The 24,887-nt window shown below is 35.3% G+C and overlaps 1 protein-coding gene across 8 annotated transcripts; it reads right to left on the bottom strand.

Annotated features, from left to right (window-relative positions):
- Positions 1-355: 355 nt before the first annotated feature.
- On the bottom strand, positions 356-24,887 carry LOC125683788 (uncharacterized). 8 transcript variants are annotated; one of them, XM_056140339.1, is made up of 5 exons: positions 24,736-24,856; positions 19,969-20,176; positions 18,390-19,540; positions 17,004-17,242; positions 356-2,566 (listed from the first exon to the last, which is right to left on the bottom strand). In XM_056140339.1, exons 2-5 carry the CDS (start codon positions 20,101-20,103, stop codon positions 2,076-2,078), a joined length of 2,016 nt encoding a protein of 671 aa, XP_055996314.1. In that variant the 5' UTR covers positions 20,104-20,176; positions 24,736-24,856; the 3' UTR covers positions 356-2,075. The 8 variants fall into 8 exon arrangements, with proteins under 8 accessions (XP_055996314.1, XP_048781212.1, XP_055996313.1 ...); XM_048925255.2 differs by having other exon boundaries at positions 24,754-24,852; XM_056140338.1 differs by lacking the exon at positions 356-2,566 and adding an exon at positions 4,422-5,162 and having other exon boundaries at positions 24,736-24,855.

Below are 24,887 nucleotides of genomic sequence, written 5' to 3'. Positions count from 1 at the left end.
TTGAATGTGACTCATGAATGGCTTCTTCATTGGTTTAGCAGTTCTTGAGATTTTTTTTAAAACCACCTCCTCCATATTTCACTATGCTTAAATTATCTCCCCTTTGGAATGGATCATGAAGACTTGAATCCCCTACACCCAAGAATACTTTCCGACAAGATGCAATATAGACGGACAGATTTTGATCATAAAGTTTGACATGAGCAGAATTCAAACCAGACTTAACTTACCGCGAACTTTTTGTGTAAATGGAGGCTTATTACAGAGGGACATGATGTAATACACTCGTCGGTTTATCACGATAGGAGGAATAATCTTATTTTTAAAAGGCACTATCTATCCATGACAACAGTTCTTTTTTTTTTTTCTTTGTACATTTTTATTCATCAAAGCCGTAAACTACTAAATCAATATACATTTATTCTACACTAAAAATAGTATGTGGTAGAAAATAAATATAATGCCACGGATGAAACATAACACAAACCCCGAGTCACAGTGTATTTTTGAAGAATTCGGCATAGTATGTATTCTGTAAATAAAGAAGTGTCGCCAGTGCAAATCGAGATTCGTGTTATAAATACATACAAAACATCACTAGTTCAACTAATCAATGCACAAGAGGTGAAGTACAGTACACGTTAAGTAGACTGTTGAAATATTCAAACTTAACAACATTGCAAAAGGTATTGCCATCAATAAATGTTTTATCAAATTATACATGATTTATTATCTGTGCCCTCTATAATATACGGACAGATTCTTAAAATAAGAGTCAGTTTGAAGTAGTTGTTCATACTTAAAAACAGCAACAGTAAATATTCCAAAAATACCACAACTTTCTTTACATGAAAAACACAAATTCTTTAAAACTCGGGAAAAAAGACTAGAAATAGCAATATTTTATTAGATCTTCTAAACAGAAACACTTGTATATTCCAACCAATGTCCTTTTAAATTACAAGACGGACATGGGGGGGGGGTGTTGTTAGAGATTACCGTCTATGAAACTTTGTGTATTTATTGACAGGATTACGTAAAATTCTAGAGATCATAACTTACGGTAGCGGAATGAAATTTTCACGGAGATGAAATATTGTATCAAACATTTATTAAAGCTAGGCTATCATTGCTTGGCAATGCCAGGCACAACTACGAGTAACTTCAATGTACACGTATCTCTCCTATATATACTAATTCAATAAATGTAAATTTATTTGCTACATCAATGGTTAAATGTGTAAGTTAATTAACTATAAATGCATAAATCAACGACTAATGGTATAAAACTGGTCAACATTGTTTAACAAAACAAATGCCCAAGGGCAGCAACGCTCATTTTTTAGGAGTTTATACAACATCACTCACAAGTCCTAAAGTGGCCCTAAGCCATAACCTATACACGATAACTGTACACGAGATAGGTGAATGCGTATCACACCCGACTTAATTGTATTGAATGGAAGATGATGTGGGAATGAGAGATCGTCGTACCTCTACACTAAGCCCCTCTGGTTTCAAACAAACTTGGTACTATAACATATGTACATTACTTCAATTGAAAAGAGCAAAATAGTATATGTCACTCTCTTCAAAACGAATAACAGTGCGCATTAATTCAGCGGGTGGATTTTAGACAATTACAAATGTGATGATATCTTCATATCTAATCACTTGATGGTATCTACAAATAATCAAAGACAGCTACAATTATTGATGAACATGTTAATTTCTTGTTCCATAATATACATTCAAATTCAAAACTTGCCACTGTCCAAAAGTCACGGTTAAAAAAAAAGAAACACTTTTGAACTGCTTGTTGCTCTTGGAAAGATTAACGAGAAAAAAACCGTTTTTATGAAATCAACATACAGGCGATGGTCTGACAGACAATCTTTGATCAGAAAAACTACCTGCTCCTATGAGCAAACAAAGGACATAACATTATAACGAATCAATACATTTGAAGACCCGCAATTTCCTTTAAGTATTGTACGAACCTTTGAACATCACCAAAATCAACATTTAGTATCATTTTATATACACACACACACACACACACATATTTGGAATAATTACACTGTTTTTGTAGTACCCTCGGCTTCTATTCCAGTCTCGTCATATAAAAACGGACCATATAAATCATCGATGTCTTCCTTGCCCGAGTCAAGGTCGATTTGTTCATTGTCGAAGGCGTGCATAAACTGAATCGGGGGAACTCGGCCTTTTCTCGGGTGTTTTCGTCTTGCGGAGAGTGGATCGTCATCCAGGAGTTGTCTACATGCCTCCTTTTCCTCTACTGGTTCCGCCAAGTTTTCGGCCATGTGTTTGTGGTACAACATGTGGCAGAACCGTCCAGAACGTTCTTGACACAGGGGAACATTGCAATAATTACATTTAAATTTGGTGTATATGAACCAACCCGCTTTGGTTCGGATTTTGTTCGATAAACAGTACGCACATAATTTCTTGCAACCGTGAATTACTGAAAGAAAATGAAGTCTATCATTCGGAATTCCAAGACCTAACACCGAATTCTGTTTTATTTTCTTCTCTGTTGAAGAACCTGTAAAGAGCCAAAATAAAACGGTAAGACATGAAAATGAATTTATGATAATCATAGCGGTTTACCTCTTGTCCACTAATTCAAATTCTAGTTTAAAACCCGCGAAGTAGTTTAGCCATTGTTGTTTTATCAACGCAATTTCATTTCCCTTATATTTACATTTCCAATATTTTCACCTTCGATATCTTTACGAATTGAAATGATAGCCATTTCCTCGTGGATGTGAAAAATGTGCATATGATTCTTAATAAACATAATACGACTATCTTAACGGCTGGGAATAAACCAATAGAAATGAAGGTAAAATGTAATTATAAAAATAAATTTCATTTTTGAAAATGCATGAGGGTATGGACAGCAACGCTTCACGCCAGCACTTTTCAAGAAACACTAACGCGCTTCATCAAGTATGCTGGCGTAAAGCGCCGCAGTTAATGTCTTCATGCATTTACAGAAATGAAATGTATCCATGCATTTTATCAAAAGATAACAGAAATGTCTAATATTCCATTGAGAATCAAAAGATACTATGTCTTTGGACTATAGAGTATTACTACATGTGAGGGTGAAGATAACGAACAGTGATTAATCTTATAACTCCTAAAAGGAACACAAAATCAAAAGTCGGACAAACATGGACACATCAGAGGTGGGATCATCAAGTACCTAGAAGGAGTAATCATCCCTTGCCAACCGGTCACATCCACCGTATGCCCTTTATCTTGACCAGGTAAACGGAGTGATCCGTAGTCACAATCAATAACTTTCAAAATATACCGAAACTGAAACCTTTCTAAGCAGTTTTAACGACTACTGCTGCTTCCATGCAACAATGTTGCAGAGTTTAGAGTAGGTCAAACTTGTTCGTAAAGTCATGCGTTTAAACATTGCGGGTATTGTACATATACAGTCGGCACCATTGTACCTTGTCAGGGCTGATATGTGGGGAGTGAAACATCGAAAGCGTGGTCCTTTTTGTCAGCAATGCTAGGTTGACACTGCATGGACAAGTCTCAATCTAATACATAGATGAGTAGATGGGGATAGGAAAACGACTCTCATTGATATCTAGGCCAAAGAAATTTAAAACAGTAAGTACTGGAATTACCATTATGTAGATACAAGCAGTTTTCAATTTGATACTTTGGCTTCAATTTTGTCACTCAGATTGACAGTGAGAGAGAGAAGATAAATACATATTTCTACCTCAAAAAGGTCACAGACTCAACTGTATAATAATGTAAGATAATGGTATTCTTTGAACGAAACCATGCTGCGAAGGGATTTCCCCTGTTGTCAACTGTTTCAATATTTTTAAAACATATTCTCGGTTCAGACTCCATAATTCGCGTGGGGATCCGGGTTAGAATTGGTCCTCAGTACCCCTTGCTTGTAGTAAAAGGTGACTAAATCGGGAGGTCCTTCGGATGAGACCGCAAAAACCAAGGCCCCGTGTCACAGCAGGTATGACACGATAAAGATCCCTCCCTGTTGAAAGGCCGTAACCCCGAGCATAGGCCTAAATTTTGCAGCTCTTCACCGGCAATGGCGACGCCTCCATAAGAGTGAAAATTCTCGAGCGGGACCTTAACAATATACAATCAATCAGACTCAAGGATGCTCTGTTTTATAGACTCATTAGGAATTCAATATGTTGCTGCATTTGTGAACATCCCTGGTGAGTTGTCATGATACACAAACAAACTTCAACCCTATACCTGTATATCGAGTCTGTGATCGAGTCATTTGGAGTCGACCTATAGTCAATAGTTTGCAAACCCAATGTTTGATTTGGGGGAAAAGACAAATTGAATCGATAATGCAGCAACACCTTACACCATTTTAAGATATAGAATTACAGTGTATGTTATTTAATTTTTATATTACATGTACAATATATACAATATAAGTTGAATTGATAACTTAAACCTGTAGTATCAACTCTTTAGAATGACATGCTATCTTTAGACCTAGCGAGAAACAAAACAGCATATAGCTACTAAAAGAGATATACGAATGTAACATCAAAATCTCTTGAATGCAAATCCCATCACCTATGCTGAGATATAAGTGTTTCACAGTAGGGTCCATTGCAGATTGGAATATTTACACAAACGACAGAGTTCATGAAAATCTCGGAAACAATTTCGAGGCGGGCCTTTACACAGGGGAATATCGCAGACCGCACATTTGGATCGTGTGCGTACTGCCAATGTTCCATCGTTCGTCCGACGTCCCAAATGCTTGCAAACTAGGCAGTATTTCTGTTTTCCTTGTAAACTCTCAGAAATATGTATTCGATTCTGATCCATGTGAGGTAGTTCGGACTGCATTTTCAAAAAATCTTCCGGTGATAACTGATTTTCCAATTCCACCAATTGAAGTTGTTTTCCTGAACTTTTGCGATAATCTCCCATTTCACTCTCCCCTTTAATATAGTCAGTATTGACAAACATCTGACCTAATGAATGATCAATGGACGTTGTCGCGTTCGATATACTTTCTGGTGGCAAGTAAGAGGCTGGGATTTGCCTTGGCGGGAAACGGACGTTGGACGGGTGATTAGGGCGGTGAAGTGAATGCAGCATGCCATGCCCTGCAAAACAGAAACACATAGTTATTGCAAGGGCATGGCATACAACTTTTCAAAACTTCAAAATCATTACACCCATTGTGAGAAACAATAGGCTGTCTTCAATCATAATACATTTGGTTTAGCAATGTAGATTATCTACATTAAGCCTTTATTTACGCTATCCTCGTCTATATTCTTAATACAGAAGGCATCATGCAGGAAGAATTGTCCCCAAAGAGAGAAATATACCTTAAAAATTCATAACCAAAATTAATATCATCATGCCATTATACAAATTGAGAACAGTCAAAATATAATTAACCCTCGTGGTATCCCCCCCCCCCAGGCATCTTTCTTATTTGTGATGTATCCTTTCCTTAACCTGCATAGTGCATGGTACTTATATATGAAAAACACTCAATAAATAGAAAATAGATAAAATTTATTCAAAAATCAACAAATACAGCATTTCTTTTTTAAAAATAGCAGATAAATTATCTACACTTAATACACATGTATCAATATGAATACACATCTGGTTATAACATGTAAATAAAGATATCTATACATTATCTAATAAACCTCTTATTCAGTAATGACAGAAAGCCAGTTCTGTGATGGAATGCCTGGTGTATATATAGCACGAAGTCTTCTGCGGATATACATGTGTCTGTATTTTTTGTTCTAAGACTATGTCATTCATACAAATAATGCATTTCTTTACAAAATAATTCAATAAAATGGAGATTAAAAACACACTTCAATCAGGAGACCTGTTTTTTCACTCGAGTCAGATCAAATCCCCTTTCCACAGGCAATAGCAAAGCATCATTATGCCTCTGAAACCCTGAGTATCAATTAATGCAATCACCATGCACTAACAAACATAAGTTATACATGCACTCCTTCCCTTAAAATACTACATTTATCAGTGGGGGTAGTGATCTCTGGCTTCTTTTATAACTTTGATTCTTTTGTACATATTGCTTGATTCATACTATATGACTAGATTATAGATTCACAGTAACATACACTACTTCAGTCATATATTTTGTTTACAACCCCTGAATACTCATTTTTCCCATAAGCCTGTTGCATAACAGTAAAATACATACCACCTTTTAAAAAAAAAAATTGCTTACGAGAACAAAAATCTTCTTCAAATCAGTTTACTTTGAATAAGTAGTCCAATATATATATATTTTTCAAATCAGGTTAACCATGTTAACTATCCTGAAGGAGAAAAAAATATTTTGTCAACATCACCTTCTTGAACATAGCCGTTTATACCAAAACTAAAATACAGACCAAATGTCAAAGACTTGAAGCATTCCTACTGGCTATTTCATGATGGATTGGTTTTAAAACTCGCTTTAAAAGGTCAGCAAATGATTAGGATATCTGTATTTACCCGTCCATGTGTGTACAAGGGCAACAAGATGCAACATACCCTCTATCACAGAGAGTTGTGGTTTTTTTTTATTGGTTTTTTTTTTTTTTTTTAACGGTCGCACGGCATATTCCTGTTACTAACAACTACCCTCATATAGACTGAACATAACAGAGTTCAACAGAGTGCCACAAAATCCAATCTGATATGCAACAATATATAAAGACTATAAGTAAAATGTGACTGTTTATCTAGACCACTAGGATATTCTACACGAGAGGTGCATCTGGTAAAAATTGAAAAAGAAAATGGAATCTATATACATGTATTTCTTGGGAGTTCAATTTTTGTGGATTTCATTGTTACCCCAACCCCACATTAAAACTAAGGCCTAAATGAAATACACAATTTATATACACATACAGTAATACTGTCTCAAGGTACAGACACCTTACCAATGAAATTACATTCCCTTTAAACAGAAAGACCTTAGTATTCCATGAAAATTGCATGGTCCTAAGATTTGAAATGATTAAACTCATATAATAAGCAAGTACGTAATCCAAACATCGTAAACTGAAGAAAAGCATAACAAAGGAAACTGTAACAGAAGTATGTGCTGCTTAGAATCAGTGCCTACAATTTGATCTGATTGTCCATGGACAGATCACATTAATACAAGAAAAACTATTAAAGACTCAAGTTTGCTGTTTCAAACTAGGATGGATAGAAAAAATAGGATAGATAAATACTATGATAGATAAAATCCCAAATGACATTTAATCTGTATTTTACTCTCTGTTATGTTACTAAATTCTTGAGGATCAGAATTTCTCTTTAATTTCAGTGTCAAAGTCATTTAAATATCCGAGCTGCAACTTCACGGAAACACTATTCACCAGACCTTGGTCATGTCTAATCTCAGCTGAGATTCCACTCAGCTGGACATATGGACTGACACCTTCACCAATCTCGGAGCAGTCCTTCATAATTCACGTCTGGTAATTTACATTCAGCTTCGACCGGTTCTAGCAATTAATGTGCATTTAGGTGACACAGCTGTTCACTTCAAAAGTTAGTTGACTGTTAAACTAACTCTTTATTACTATTAATTTTGTATTGCTTACCGTCTAGGTATGAAAATCCTAAAATGAAAAGTCACTAAATTTTCCATTCAAATGAAGGAATTGTTGAAGAGTTCCTATAATCTGTTTTTCTTTAGTAGTGATATACAGTAGGTATGAGCAGTTACCGGGTACTGCATATCACAAATAAAATATACTTTAGGAACTTTTCAACATCAGGAGATAAACAATTCCTTCATGGGAGTCCTCATTTAAACAGAAAATTTATTGACTGTTTTCATTTTGAAATTTTAATACCTAGATGGTAAGCAATGCAAAATTAATAGTGATACAGAGTTAGTTATAAAGCACTTATTGAACAGCAGTGTCTCCTAAATGCACATTAATTGCTATAAATGGTCGAAACTGAATGTAAATTTCCAGACATGAATTATGAAGGGACTGCTCAGAGATTCAGTGAAGGCGTCAGTCCAAATATGCAGCTGTGCCAATCTCAACAAAGATTAGGTCATGTCCAATGGTGGCAAATTTGACCATGAGCTTTTAATTTGTCTCTGTCTCCTACAGTTCAATAGCAATTCTTGTGGACAAAAAAAATAGTCAGACCAAAAACAATATCCTCCTGAACTTTGATCTCAGTGTCATAAAAATCCTATTTGAAACAGATATTGAAATTTGAAGGTAGGCAACCAATCAAGATATGTAAACTCGTCTTAAGATTCATTGCTAACTTAACTGTAATGATATCTCTAAAGACACCACTCCTCTCCGTAAAGTATCATTTGGATATAAAAATCTGACTATAAAATCACATTGAATTTAGTACTGAAAGTTAGTCTTTTTGAACACTTGTAAGAATTATTGCACATATCAGAGCTAAAACTAATTGAAATGTTATACTAAAGGTTTTCAAAAAGAAGTTGTATTCACAAGAGAGAAATTTAGCATGTCTAGACACTGAATATCATTTTTAAAAATTTAAAAATCATTAAATTCACTGCTGACCTGACACAGTAGGATAGATATTTCCTATAATGATACATATCTAAAATGTTACATAAAACCAACACCCAGAAATAATATATAATAGTGAAACAAAACTCAAATTTGGGAGCATGCATATCCATTGAGCAACCATGTCTTGAAGCATAAACTACTTTCTCGGGTCTCTTTACATCCATAGCATAACTTTAAAATTTTGTCCCCAGGCATAGTCATTCTTCACTCTCTTCAGTGTGGCAGAAGAGTGTCATTTATTTCCGGGCTGATGATGAAGCGCGCATTTGCTCCTCTTCCAGGATACTGATATACTGAAGCATGACTCCACTTCAAATCAGGAAATTTGAATTTCTTGTACAATTCATGGAAGTCACGAAAACAGTTCCTTGGTGGTCCTTTGCACAATGGTGTATCACATGCATTGCATTTAGCTCTGGTTCGAACCTTTAAAAGACCCTCATTGGTCTTTCTACCAAGGTACTTGCAGAGGACACAGTTCTTCTGCTTTCCTTGCAAACTCTCTGTGCAGTGAACTTTTGAGTCACTGAATGAAGGAATCATACTTGACAACTGAGAAAACTCAGTTTCAGTCATGCTGGACACAAGACTGCTTGCTGACAATGTTTCACCATCAGCAGACACTGAATCATCAGTGGATTTTTCATCCTCTTTACTCATTATGCCCTCTTTGAATTCAATCACATGATCATAATGCTTTTTCTTTTTGCGTCTGCTACTGCCTCCATTTGGTGGAGTGACATACACAGAGAGGGGTGGGGGTTCTATTGGGGTCAGTCCACCACCTGGTGGAGTTGCATACATAGCCAGTTGGGTGAGAACATCTGTAGCCCGATGAGGCGTGCTTATCCAACCATGCTCTGCAAGAGACAAGAGAAAGAGTTTCATTACAGAGCATGGCTCAGATGACACACATAACATGGAAAGCCTCCTTATATAAAAGCTTGGCCAGGTTTCTGTCAGCTTTTGCTTGAAGCTATCAATGAAATTCTATTAGTAGCAAGCTGCATGCCAAAGAAAACCGGCACCCAAGTTATAATCTATGATGCATTTTTACCAAAAAATTACCATTTAGTAAAATGCATTTCTTCGATGACTGCTGTATAATAAATCACTTCTGGACAGAGTGGATTTTGAGGTGGGGTGGGGGGTGGGGGGTAATCTCACTAGTGATTGTATTCTTTTATGCTAACCTTTGAATCCTAAACTTGTGTCATCTAAACAATCTACATTTGAATCCTAAACTTGCGTCATCTAAACAATCTACAGATGTTAATGGGAGAAACAGGTTTTGTTTATCAGTTTTCTAAACTCTTGCTCATTATTTCTTAAAAATCCATGAAAAGACACAGAAAAACCTGGAATCTTTTGTGGATTTCAAAATATAACAATCTCGAGTTGGAGATTGAATAAGCCCCAAATGTCTATTTTTGCTGTATCTTGTACTCAGCCTGATAATACATAAAATAGCAAAGAAAAATTTAATAATGCACATAATGAAAATTAGTCAGTACAATACACATAAAAAAATAAACATTTACAGCTTACACATACTTCCAAGTTTAGACGTGATTTCTTAAAGGTGTTATTGTAACTACAGTAACATCCATTTTCCCAGAAGTCTACATGCTTGAACAATCATGGAATAGTCATGGATACTGTTTTAAAACAATTCGTCAGATTGGCATTGTGATGTCACATGCAAATTACATTTAGGCCATGCCAATTTGTAATCTAGTTCGTTGGATTTGCCGCTTCTATTTGTAATAAATCCAAATTATAATATTATCAAAAAATAATATCCGCCTGCGTGTCTAAAAATATTTGCATAAAATATTTTCGACTTTTTACAACACGTGCACAAACGACCTTGATGAATGTGCCTGACAAATGACAAAATCATGGGCTCTCGAAAAAATTTCCTAACAGTGTAATACGATGTTTTAAGTTATTCATAATATCTAACTTAATATGTTCGATACTTCATAACACTGGATTGGAAGTTGTTCCTTATACTGCACTCGAACTGGAAGCCGAAGAAAATTTTGAAGTGTTATTCGGTGCCACTCTTTAGGAAACATTGACAGCGTACGATTGATTGATTATATATTGTTTAAAGTGTCTCTTGAGAGTATTTCACTCACATGAAGACGTTACCATTGGTGGTGAAGGGTTGCAAAATTTAGGCCTATGCTCAGCGCTTATGGCTATTGAGCAGGGAGGGGTCTTTATCGTGCCACACTTGCTGTGACATGGGTCTCAGTTTTTACGGTCTCATCCGAAGGACTACCCCATTTATTTGCCTTTTATGACAAGCAAGGGGTACTGAGGACAATTCTAAATCGGATCGACAGTTAACGACAAATTCACAAAAGGTTTTTGGTCATTATTAATTATGTGTGTTCTACTAAAATTTAAGAAAATACTATAAGCGATACATTGGAGATTTCAAAATTGGACATGTCCCTAGCAATATGCATAGATCTGAATTGAAAGTCTGTAGAAATGAAATGAAAATAAAATTCTTTAAAAAAATCTTATGAATTAATGTTGCAAAGTACATGTATTAGTTATGAAGAAAATGAAGTCTTTGAAACCTGAAATACTTCTTATTTATTGTAAACTATATCAACAACGTTGAAAAATGTTAAGTTCACATGGTAAACAAATGATATCTGATGATTTTAGATCTTTATTTTAAGCGCTCGCTTTTTAGAATCACACTTAATTCAATTAAAATCATATATATTTCTTGTATTCGCTCACCTCATAATATTTATCTCCAAAATAAAAAATAATATTTGTAAAATAATTTCGCCCTCTCGCCTCACTTTTTTTGTTTGAAAATCCGAACTATTTTACAAATTGGTGTGGCCTTACACAAACCACAGCAATTTTTTTGTCCATGGCAACTTCATGTTAGAATATAAATATTCAGTATCAAACCAACTCGCAAGCATTGTGGACCAATCTTTGGGGGGTTTCCCCAAGCAATCGAATGTCCTGGTAACAGAACATTTCCATTACTACCGATTCAACAAGTACTGATGATCTTCAGGCTTCTTTTACTCCAGTTGTTGTAAAACATTCTTAATAAACTTTTCTACCTGTGCTACTGGTTAACACCCACACAATACAGATTTCTAACCATACTAATGTGAGTGCCGGTACACACTTAAACATATTGGTTATGTACATCCCAAACTTTGGGTGACAAAGCTGGACAGAAAAAGAAGTTACGAAAATTATGCTTCACTTGGTCAATTCTTGTATACAAATTAGTGATGGCTAAGGAAGACTCTTTTCTGATTCAAAAATATCTGCCTGGTTTGAAAATTATTCTTCAGAATGTTGCAAGTGAATACTCTAGAACCAAAACACGAGTTTTTGGATTAAATTCTGATGTTTGGTAGTAGAGCTAAAGTAAAAAAAGTTTATTTCCTCACTGTATTCACGTATGTGGATATCTATTTCATGAGATTTTCTTGAGTCATTAAAACAAACAACGACCACTGTGAAATGATAAAATAATCACAATTTACGCATCGATCTCCAGGCACGCAGATGCAGCAACATGTAAACACACACACACGTTTACTTCACATCGTGTTAAATTATCACGCATTACTTTTGTTATTAGTGCATGCAAAGATCTATTTATTAGCTGGTCACTTGATATAGTAACAGTGAATGGTAATGGAAACACAAGGTTGAATCGATGAATTGAACTATGCATGTACTGAAGGATACCCCCTTTACGATTAAGGGATTTGGACAGAACTGCTTTTCTCACTAACTAGGATTTTCCATATAAATATAACGGCACCTTTTTCTTTTCTAAGTTTGTTCCCCACCCCTCAACATTCCAAAACGGCGCTAAACTGTGCCTGATATCACTATCTCTGATTGTAAGTAACGTGCTTGTTTACAGAAAAGTTGCCCAAGTTAACACAGAAAACGTGATCTCGTTGCACATACTAAATATAAAAACTGGGGTGGAATCGAAGACGAAATAATGGTTCCGATATTCCATATTCATTTACACAACAGGTATTTTCACCACTACCAGGACTACTGGTACGTCTGAAAAACACACAGAAGAGTTCAATTTCAAGACCAACATCACAAAAATTGGGAGTATTTATTAGCACTGTACATCCTTGAATCATGCACCACATGTAGTACTGTTTGGCAGTACTTGTATATTATATTTGATATAATGCTTCCTGTTAGTTTTTCCCCTATAGATTTGATACCCTACTATGTTCACATAGAGCACAGATAAACATACATTATCACTATCTTTTGTGTGTGTGACTTTCCTTTTTTTCTGAATTTTTCATAGAGTAAACTGAAACAACATCTGCGAGCTCAACCCTGTGGCCACTTGCTAGCCAAACCAATGCACTGTCCATTAGGCCACTGAACCACTATACTGCATACAGATAAATTCTATACATTCACTAAAATTAGCACTTACTAATATAACAGTTATAAAGAAAACTGGTCAAAATATTTGATTAACATATCATCCATTTTTTATAATTATCAATAAAATAACAAACCAAACAATATCAAGTTTAAAATAACTGCAACAATCAACATTAGAAGCACATTCAGAGTGATCGCTCTTTGTTCCACTGAAATGTTAAAACCAAACCCTGTTATTTGGAGAGAGAAAATATTGACAATTGTAATAATGTTACAATTTGCATGCACTATGCCAAAATAGTAGTCATGGTTTTAACACATGGTGAACTTGCCTTCGATTTGTGCACAATGTGTCAAAACCATGACTACTATTTTGGCTTAGTGCATGCAAATTTTAACATTAATATATACAGAATAATCTCGTTATATCGCCAGCTTTTGTCCTAACCTATTTTGGTGTTATATCGAGGGTGGCATTATAAAGAGTTTGGTCATTTTAGTTCATTGATTTAAAAAAAAAAAGGGGTTGATCAATTAATAAATTATCCTCCTTTTATTCTCATCCACATATAACAAGATATGTAAATACATGAAATTGATTTGCTTTACTTCTTAAAACTTTGTTTACAAGTGCATATTCTGCGCTCGTGCATTTGTAAAACACGGAAGTATATCAACAGTAGTTTCATTTGTGTCATGGAAGGTTCAACGTTGACTGAATAGGTTGAGAGGTTGACAAACACACATGTATTTTACAGAAATGGCTACAACTTTTTTTCTGGAACACAGAAATATTACATCACACACAAAAATACACACAAAAGTCACATGGTACACGAAATTTACAGCAGGTGTCAGATAGCAAGTCTCATCGTATAGAGGTTTGGTTAGTGTGCAAACAAAAATTGGCGGAAGTTTGCAGCTGATAGTAGTTTCGTTTCTCAGTTGTTCATGTGTAGGCAATAGTACTGGACGATTTCAGAGGCAATTTTTAATTGAGTATGTTCAAGTTATTATTCCAATTACCTATGCTTTACCTGTTTTCATGACACATACTTAATTTAGTTTTGCTCTGATTCACCAGAGCATACCAATCATGTATAATTAGGGCTTCTGATCCCTGATGATTGGCATTGTTATCAGGGGTTTAGAAAGGCACTTGACTTCTTGTACATGGAAACGGGTGGTGGATGGCGATAGGAGAGGTTGGCGTTATATCGGGGTATTTAGCGTGTATGGAAATTCTTTCTAATCGTTTTGATAGCAGTTTGCGGGTTGGCAATATAACGAGTGGCAATATACCAAGGTAACACTGTATATGTAAAGTAAGCCCGTTTTGTTACTCATGGACACCACACACACACAATATTACTAATGACTATCTATGACAAAATGCATGATGGTCAATGTGTCTCATCTTCTTCATTTCCATATATTATCAATATAATATTAATATTCCAGCATTATGTTACGTGGTATGTCATGTTCCACTACATTTATAAGTATTCAGTACATTTTGGATTGCAAAAGATTGCATCGTTTTAGCTCGTCTCAGAATGTGAAGTTTCCATATTTATATTTCCTTTTCAGATCTTCATGAGACAAGTCTGGATTGTACGATTTCAGTGTATGGTAAGCCCGAAAACACCCTTGACCAGTCCTACACAAAGCTACATCACACTCAGAGCATATGTAGTGTGTTTTCACGGGCCAACCTAATTTGTGCTTTGTGTTACGCATGCTACAATAAACGCAAGCTCGTTTCTTGGTGCCTGGCAACTTTTTCAAATAATGTCCAGGGAAGATATCACTGGATTCACTTTCTACCACTGCTTCTCCCCAACCGTTCTCATTCTTATCTGGAAGGAGAAACAGGCTTACGTTTTACACCAAAGGACAGAATTTCCAAAGAATTGTAAATTTTATAAAAGAAACTTTATGCATTTCATTTTAATAAAGCTGCGATTCCTTTTATCTTTTATTAAATTACAAAATAGATTTTTAGACTTTAAATTACATTTTTACACTGGTGAGTCTACAAAGAAACAGATGAGAAAATTCAATTGATACACGTAATTTTGTTGATTCTGTACTGATTAAATGATGATAATTAAGAGAAGAAAGTGAATCCAGTAATTTGCAAAAAGCATGCTTATGTCAATATTACCAGTAACTTTTTAAGTAGGATTATATACGAGAAGACTCGTCTTCAAAATATTTCATCATGCGTGTTAAGCAGCAATCCTGTATATAACTAAAGAATAAACATACTACTAATATACATGTAAGTAGCAAATGTACATTATTAGATGCACTCAATGTACACGTTTTGTGCATTTTCTACACTCATCTGAGCAACATGAATAAATCTTCTTTTTGTTGTACAAATACCATAAATGCTTCATTTCCTGCACCAGGAAATAGCTAAGCTTTATATACTGCTTAATAAGAAGTCTGTGGGCCACAACGCTCACTACTGCTACTGATATAGATATGAGATTCATAAGTTTGGGACACTAATAATGGTTTATTAACAATAAGTAAAGCCCTGCTATTGGACAACTATATTTATGTATACTATAAGTCTCAGGTGCTTGCATATTATTTTGACAAATGCAATAATCTTTAATGCTATTGAAAAGATTCTATCATAGACAATCTTTAGATATCTCTACTTCATGCAAATCTGACCCAGGGAGTAATAATTTATACAACCCTCTGCAGAAGCTGGAACATCATTTTGAAAATTTGTAAAGAATTTCAAATATTCATGAAAAACTGAAATACATATTGTGGCCCTATTTTAAAGACCAAAGTAAATTCTAAAACTTTCCAAAACCTGAAAAAAAAAAGAAAAAAAAAAGAAGAAAAAAAACCAAGGAAAAGTTGACACCAGACATATGATGAACATGCATATATAAACAATGGACAAAAGTTCATCAGAAAAGCTCATTTGAGCTTTCAGCTCAGCTTTCCCCATTAAAGTTCACCCCTATTTGTTACAGCAAACAAATTAATCATCAGAGCAGACCACCAGCAATGTACACTGGTCATGCTGGTTTTTCTGGAGTTGAAAGAGAAAACGCACGAGATGAACACAGAAAAATACACACAGAAAAATACAACTGAATGTTATTTGTACTGTTAGAGATCAACCAAAAGCACTGCACTGAAAACATTTCAAGGGAAATCACTAAATATGCAACTAGTTTCAGCTATGAACAGACAGCAACATTACATTTCATGAAAGTACTTTTTTTTTTTTAAAAAGCAAACCCTTTACTAATACGGTTTCTACATTTAAACTACAGATAGAAAACAGTCTAGAATTGCTTAGCAGAAAGTAATAAAATAATGAGAAAACAGAAAATGAAGTGCTGAAGAATGTTATATCATTATTTGTGCATAATTCAACAGTATCAGCATGATCTTGCAACCAAAATTGTTTAAAATTCTTTCAAAATGTAATAGCAGGTGAAAATATTGAAATGTACAACACTGAATGCAATGGATGTCAAAATACCCTGCCATCAAGCCAATATTTTTAAGAACCCTACATTGTATACTTAAATATTTTTTACCCAATGCATTGAAAAACAATTTTGTCCAGTTTTAAATTCAACTGAGCTATCTTTTTAATTGAGTAGAATTAACACATACATGTTCAATATGTGATTAAAATAAAACTGGGTATAAATTTTCCCAGTATACAGTATGCAATATGTACAAACTAGTGTCAAAATTCAGTGTATAGATAAGCCTAATAAATGCCCAAAATGGAAGAAAGCCTGTAATATTTGTAAATCATTTCCAAAAAATCAGCAGTATCCCTTTATAGTCTAGTGACATCCCTTACTAAATAGCTAACTTAATAAATCAATAGATATATTTGTGGCGACAAGTCATGCTGTTCCTATGACTACCAGTATACACACTAACCTTTGAAACTTGTGTCCATCCACATCGTTTGGTCTCCGCTCATGTTTCCTTCCATCGATAAATCCTCTTTGTTCCAGTCGACCGTAACATCACCCTCCGTGTCATCCACTTCCGAATCTCGCTGACCCGTGTCTTGGGGTTCATCTAGCGAGTCAACGAACATTTCCAGTCCAGTGGGTGTGGCATCCTCCTCGGCTTCTTTCTTAACAATACTGAGGTCAGGTTCGCCTGGTTGTGAGCTGGTAGTGGAATCATTAATTAAAAAATGTTAAAAACTATAAATAATTAAACATCTGATAAATCTATCTATCATTCATTCTTCTTTATAGCAAAAACTATTTGAAATGAATACAAAACACACTTATTTGATAGATCAAAAAAAATCTTTTAAGTGGGAATAAAATTTCAAGCATCAGAATTTACACATTTCCACTTCTATAAATGTGATATGCATTAAGTAATTTGTTTCTTTCTAAGGATGATAAACCTAATTAGAATTGTTAAACTTTGCAATTATATAGTAAAAATTTATTAATCATGAAATAAATATGTATATTTATAAATCATAAAAATTGTGTACTTTGTAATAATTCAGTTACAATATGCGACAGATTCTCACATGATACAGTGTAAGTATACTTTGAACTAATAGTATATTTTGCAACTTGCCCGACAAATTTTTTTCTAGATGGAGATATACATCTTTTTTCCCCTTCACATGTAATAAAAGAATAAAGGTTGCTTAAGGTTCTACCAAAATGAAGTGTTATCGAAATCCCTTGTAAAGAATATCCAGAGATTTTGAGTCAAAATATCCCACATGGACATTTTTCGTTACATTCTAAAGAAAACATAAACTTCAGACACATAGCTAAAAGTTGGGAAGGGGAAAAGTCAGAAAAAGATTACTCCACATTGCCTTAAAACTTCATGATAAGGAAAAACAAATTATTATTTTTAATATTGGGGAGGGGAGGAGCAAAGGTTTAACCTTCAGTACATGAGTTCAATTCATCTGTTCAATCCTACATTTCAACTACCATTTACTGCTATTATAAACACACGTGAAACACCGATGCCCCTGTGTGGCATAGTAATTACACATGTGAAATATGAAAGCACTATCACTAAGCATTTAAAATCTATGACCAAAATTAAAGTTTTTCAACAGTAGGTTAAACTCAAAGGTCAAGAGCCAGGAGGCCAAAAAAATGTGCACACACACCCATTGCTATGCACCTGAGCTGTAACAAGCATATCATTTTCATTGATTGGACCCATCAATGTCAAAGTTAAGTGAAATTTATTTCAAAACAAAGGAATTGGGTTCATTGTCTTTAACTTTACTGGTCATTAAAATCAACTTTGAATTCACATTATCACTACCTTTTTTCTTTGCTGGATTCATTTGTATGGGAAGCATCAGATACCCCAGCCCTGCTAGACCCACTTGCCCTTTCTGATGCCACCAGTATTGATCTGCCCCCCTGGGTGTCTGGACTAGGACTGCTGGTGGTCAGGGAGTTTGTGGATCTTGTCATCTGTTGCATGGCTTGTAAAGGCATAGAATCAGGAGGTCGGTCTGTCACTTTTGATCTACGTGGGGCAGTGTCATCGCCATGTCTGGATGTAGATGTGGGTAATGTTCGATGAGACGATAAAGGAAGGGGAAAAGAGGAATCTCTCAAACTGGATAAGGACCCATCTGCATTGGCGAAGTTTTCCAGAGGATTTACAGTTATAGAGTCATGAGGGTGGTGAGAAAGAGCTGCACTACTTTTGCTGGCACTGGTGTGGTTTGATTTTTCTTTTGATATGTCAATGACTTGTAAATCAGAAGAATTGTCTATCTGACTTGCGATCCCCACCGACACAGCTTCATCCACACTTACAGTATTTGTGTCAAGGTTGACCTCCGTCTGAACCAGTTCTATGCTGTCTTCCACTATCTCCACTGGATAAACGGGTTGTTTCTGGGAATTGCTGTTTTGTCTCTGACTAGAGCTCAATGTACTGGAATGGTTCACTTTATCCTGTTGTGCGTAACTCTGTGCCATTGATAACCTGTCTGCTATCACTGAAATATCAGAGGGACTTCCCATCCTGAAATGCTTCGGCCTCTTTGTGCTTGGGCTTCCTGCCCTGAGAAAATCAGTTGCTGGCCTCTTTAACCTATCCTGGACTGTTTTCTGTAATTCTGAAGACCTAACATGGCGGAATTCTATCATGTCATGGAATGTGTAGCGATACTGTTCATTACTGAAGTTTCCAATCCCTGTTTTTAAGCTTACACACTTACTGAAATCAGCACAACATTTGATGACACTATCAACCTGTAACAGCCTGGCTATTTTTTCTACTTCTTTACAATTTTCTTCTGTCAACATCATGAAGCCTTCGTACAGGTATTGTAGGAATGTGTTAATGGAATCAGCTGTGATATCTGACGCCAGACGGACCTCTAGATGAGAGCCCACTGATGATTTCTCCATCGACTGTAGCATGGGGCAAGCAGCAACTAAGATAACACGGTGTGCCTATAAAGGAAAATTTAAATGATTTAAGAAATTCTAAAATAGTATAAAGATCATCCGCATGGTCTTTGTCAAAATTGCAGCATAGTATCCGTCATAATTACAGCATAGTATGTCAGAATTACATCAGAGTATCTGTCATAATTACAGCATAGTATGTCAGAATTACATTATTGTATTTGTCAGAAATACAGCAAAGCATATGTGAGAACTACAACATACTATTTCTCAAGTCAAAAAGGGCACAACAAAAAAATTGAAAGGGGTCTTACTCTGCCTTAATCCAAGTATCATGTATAAAATTTATCAAAATCTTTCCAAGGAAATTTAAGCTATTGTGTGCCATAGAAAATATTGATGGACAGACAGTGATTACTGCAAGGTACCTGCCATATGGTGAGGCCCGAACAACTAGAGTTAAAGAGTAATACCTTGATAACAGTCGTCCCTGATCTAATCACTGCATCACAGAGCACCTGACTTTTCCACATGGTCGACAGCTGACAGAGAAGTGAGCTGGAGTGGATCTGGTTGGTGTAGAACTTCTGATAACAGTTGCTTAACATGGTGAGTGACTACGAGGAAGTTACTGGTTAAGTTGATTGACTTCTATGATCAGGAAATTCGCTAAACATGAACCTGTATATGAAAAGAAAACTCAAATACTAGATATATCAAACAAACATTATCATCATGAATGAATTGTGCAAAATTTCCTTGTCAAAGTTTGACCGACAAAAGTGGGTTACTTTGCAAATATTGTGAAATTTTTTATGTGTCCTCCTCCTCTGTTTCTCCATTCAACAGCACAGGAGTTGACCTTAGGACACATCACACCAAAACACTTAACACACAATGACAGTAAAAATCACAGATTTATTGTAGAGAGGTATACCCTTTATAAGACAGACATGAATGTCTACAAGCAGTTAAAAATTCCTGGCATGAGTCTGGAAAAAGAAAAATAACTTAATGAAAATCTTCAAAACTTATTTGTTCATTATAATTTACTAAATGTGATTTTCCCCGATTTGAGGGAAAATGCTGCCAATTTCCCCCCAATTCAACAGGTAGGGTGGCACTGTAGTTTAAAATAGAAATTTTTTTTTCAATTCTGGATCATATGCCTCTTAATGGATTTTTGTCATAATTCAGACTAATTAGAAGATATACACAGATCTACAATGTATTTGTGCAATGTGTGTATACATTTTCTTCAGTTATGAAACATGTGGGTAATGAAGTCTCGTTACTCTTTCTTGCTTACAGTTGAAACATTTAAACTCTGAAGTGGGACCTGTGGAACTTCAATTATAGTGGACTATATTCTCTGCAGAATCAACAATATGGTAAACTTTATTAAAAATTTTTTTACTTTTGCCTCCAATAGAATGAAATTAAAGCGAGATAAGATTTCCAATATTACAATAATAAGACATTTTGCATGATACAACTCAACTTGTAAGATACTGATCAAGATAAGATGTGTTTGTGATGGGTTCCCCCGCATAGCCAAACTCTAAGATCATGAGGTCAAAAATTAGGTTACAAAAAGAAAGGTCTTCAATGTCACAAGGAATACACATGAAATATGAAAGCCCTGGCAATAACTGTTCCAATGTTATGCCCAAGGTTTAAGTTTTTCAAATGTAAGTGAAAACTCCCAAAGTCAAGAGGTCAAAACTTTTGCTACCCTATCACCAACCATTCAAAAGTTATGACCAAAGTTATGTTTTTCAAATGAAGGTCAAACACCTAAGAAAAGGTACCAGAAGAAACTTGCAACTAGGAAGTGTAAAGAAGGAAAAAATGGACTTTTCTGCACTTGACATCCAATGACCCGTGAAGGGACGTAACTAAGCTCAAGCAGGAAACACATCTACTGCCCTACAGACACGTTACTCTAAATACATAAAATAACTCAAAAGAGTACTTGTGACCAGGAACAAACTTAGAAATCACAACCTGATATCTATTATATCAATTGTAATACATGTAATTGCAAAGTGGATTGCAAATGACTTCAAAACTACACTGTACAATTTCAATCAAATGTTTCCACAGTTGTCTGGGCTGAATGGTACCTACCCTTTTCACTTGTGATGTCAAGTGTTTCAAATGTAACAGTGAGAGTCAAAAACACTGCACATTTCAAATCTTGCTAGTTAAATGTTCCTAGGTTTTAATGGATATAACGAACAGAAAAGAGACAGGCACAGACATGTTGAAAATGGGCAGTCCGGCAGGTCATATTTAATGAAGGACCTATTGAAAATTAATAGCCATCAGTTCCATTGTCTGACTAGGTTTTTGTCCATTCGAGTTGTGTAATTTTTGTAGATTTTTTACAGGTTATTTAAGCGCATAGAAACTATATGTAATTTTGCGCTTTATAAATGAATAAAGTAATAAAATAATAATAATAAAGATTGGGATCGCAATTTGGATTTTTGCACATGTTTACAATGCCAATTTGGTACACAACAGGGGCAATTGCCTGGTGCAAAATGCAAGCTCGTTGTCTCCAAGTACAAAAAAGGAATTTTAAAAAAAAACAATATGCCCCCCGATCTTCGATCTCGGGGGCATAAAAACACATAAAAGTCTGAAAAATATTGTCAACTTTTGATCCTTCCAGACCGATGTGGCAAGATGGCACATAAATTAATGATGTATCACTATCTATTTTCATTTGATAGAAGTATGTATAAACTGGTGACAAGTACATCATCATTTAGGAAAATCATTGTTACAGCAAATCTAACCCTGATCATGTTAAAGCAAATCTAACCCTGACCACATCTCGTGGGGATCCGGGTTTAGAATAGGTCCTCAGTACCCCTTGTTTGTTGTAAGAGGCGACTAAATGGGGCGGTCCTTCAGATGAGACCGCAAAAACTGAGGTCCCATGTCACAGCAGGTGTGGCACAATAAAGATCCCTCCCTGCTCAATGGCCATAAGCGCCAAGTATAGGCCTAAATTTTGCAGCCCTTCACTGGCAGTGGTGACGTCTCCATATGAGTGAAATATTCTCGAGAGGGACGTAAAACAATATTCAATCAATCAATAACCCTGATCATCAAATAAATTCATAGATTAAAGTACAGAAACAGGTGTTGAACTCAATGGGGATATTTTTCCAAGATGGTGACTTTCGTCCCTTGTATAAATAGGGCTGAAACAGTTCACTGAAATATTGATACTGTTCATTACAATATAAATGCTCAATTCAATGTTCGATTCATTGACTCGATTTTTGGTTCGATACATTTATTACAATCTGGTTCAGTAATACACATCAGGCTCGGCCTGTACTAAGTGTAGTATTTTTACCTGCACGAGGGGCATCGAATAACGTTCAGACTGTTGTTTGCTTGAGGCTTACGAAAATAGTAAACTTTTTCAGTTTAAACTACAGAGCCAATAGCCAGGCATCTTACCAATTGGCAATTTGGAAACATTTTGCTTTTAAAATTGATTGTGAATCTTAGTAATTAAATTTTTTTTCAATGTTATTATTGGTTTCTTCTGTAAATTGTATCGTATTGCAGTGATTTTTTGGGGCCAAAATATTACTGATATTAGGCGGTTTTCCCTCACAAAAATTAGCTATTTTTCCCAATTATATATATATGTTTTTCCCAATTTCAAATCTAGGGAAATTAGGCCATTTTACAAAAAAAGGTTACCGTATATTGCTGACAAAGAGTAAATATGTTTTTTTCTTCAGTTTTATTCTCCAAACCACTGCACATGTATGCAAAAGGTTTTGTAAAGAATATGTAAAACAATGGAGGCATCCATATAAGCAGATGTGCAGCGAAGTATATAGTTTCCAGATACACATTAAGCCATATTGTTGATACTTTCAGTTTGACCGTCATTATATTTAGGGTCAGGCTAATAACACGAAGTGGCCAACAGTATAGGGTTTTATTAAAATAATAATAATAATTATTGGTTTTATATAGCGCTTTTTCCAGCTGCTCAAAGCGCTTAACAATACATTATTACCCCTGCAGACCTTATATCAATCTAGAACTTTCTCAGCTACCTGGGAAGCATACAGTGCAAGCTGACGTTACAGGCGCTAGAGCACTAACATTTTAACAATGTTAGAATGCGAAAAATACAAACAGGAGAGACATTCTGGAAACTTGATTATTAATATAATATTTACAAGATTCCCCCCCCCCCCCCCCCCCCCCCCCGAAATGTAAAATATACAGGATGGCCCAATGCAATTCAACTTTTGCCAGAGTAAATACTTGACTTGTTAGCATTCAACATGTTTCACAGCACATTTATATTCAGTTTAAAAATAAAACAAACAAAACGCATGCATGGGTGTTGATTTTTTTCTTGAAAGATATTCAAATTTAAAATCTTATTTTCAAAATCTTTTACCATGGCGAGTAGAAATTTTGAAAATGGTGACTAGAAATTTGAAAATGGCGACCAGAAATATTTCTAGGTCACCATTTTGCGACCTGATAGCAGATGTGACTTGGAGCACTGAAGCCATTTACATTAATCAGGTAAGGGCCACATGTACATGATGTATCTTATTAGAAAACATCTGAGTGCAAGCAAGAATAAACTGGACTACAAGTGATAAAAATTTAAAGGGGACCTAGATTTTACTTCAGCAGATCTGGGTCTCAATCTAATTATTTTGTCCATCTCCATCACCCTTTTTCCAAAACAAAAAACATATCAACATTTCCAAAGTTAAAAAGCCAATTTCATTATCCACTTCCTCGGTAATTTTGTTTTCAATGAACAGCTTTTATTTGCAGAACTGCTTCAAAATACGACAACTTATATACCTCAGCAGTAAGTTGGTAGTGTAAAGAATGGAAACGCTGATTATGGCCATCAAGGGACATAACTTTGATTAACATCTTTTGTATATACCATCATAAATTTCAAATGCCAATCGGATCCCTTGCAAAACTCGCGCAACTAGTAAGCTATACATATCTAGTGGTAACAAATACATTGTTAAGCAAACCATATAGATATCATATACAATTCCTTAACGTTAATGTACACTAGAGGAAAAAGTCGCAACTTATCCGTGAAGTGGCCAACTGCCGGATACTTGGGTCACTAAAATAAAGGCTTTTGTGTTGTCGTAAGTAGTAACAAGCAAACCCTTATTACATTAAACTTTAAACAACTTGAAATCAAATACCAGTATTAAATAGTGTACCCCTTTCTTAATACACAGGTAAGTTATAAAAGTCCGCTCCCTCTGGTCACTTGCGATCTTTTTCCGCCATTGTTCCTGTGTCAAAGCTCATGCTAATAAACGACTTGACCACTTCACTGCAAGGATACACCACA

This window comes from Ostrea edulis, chromosome 6 (assembly GCF_947568905.1).
Source record: "Ostrea edulis chromosome 6, xbOstEdul1.1, whole genome shotgun sequence".
Lineage (NCBI taxonomy): Eukaryota > Metazoa > Mollusca > Bivalvia > Ostreida > Ostreidae > Ostrea > Ostrea edulis.
This window is presented reverse-complemented; position numbering and strand designations above follow the sequence as displayed.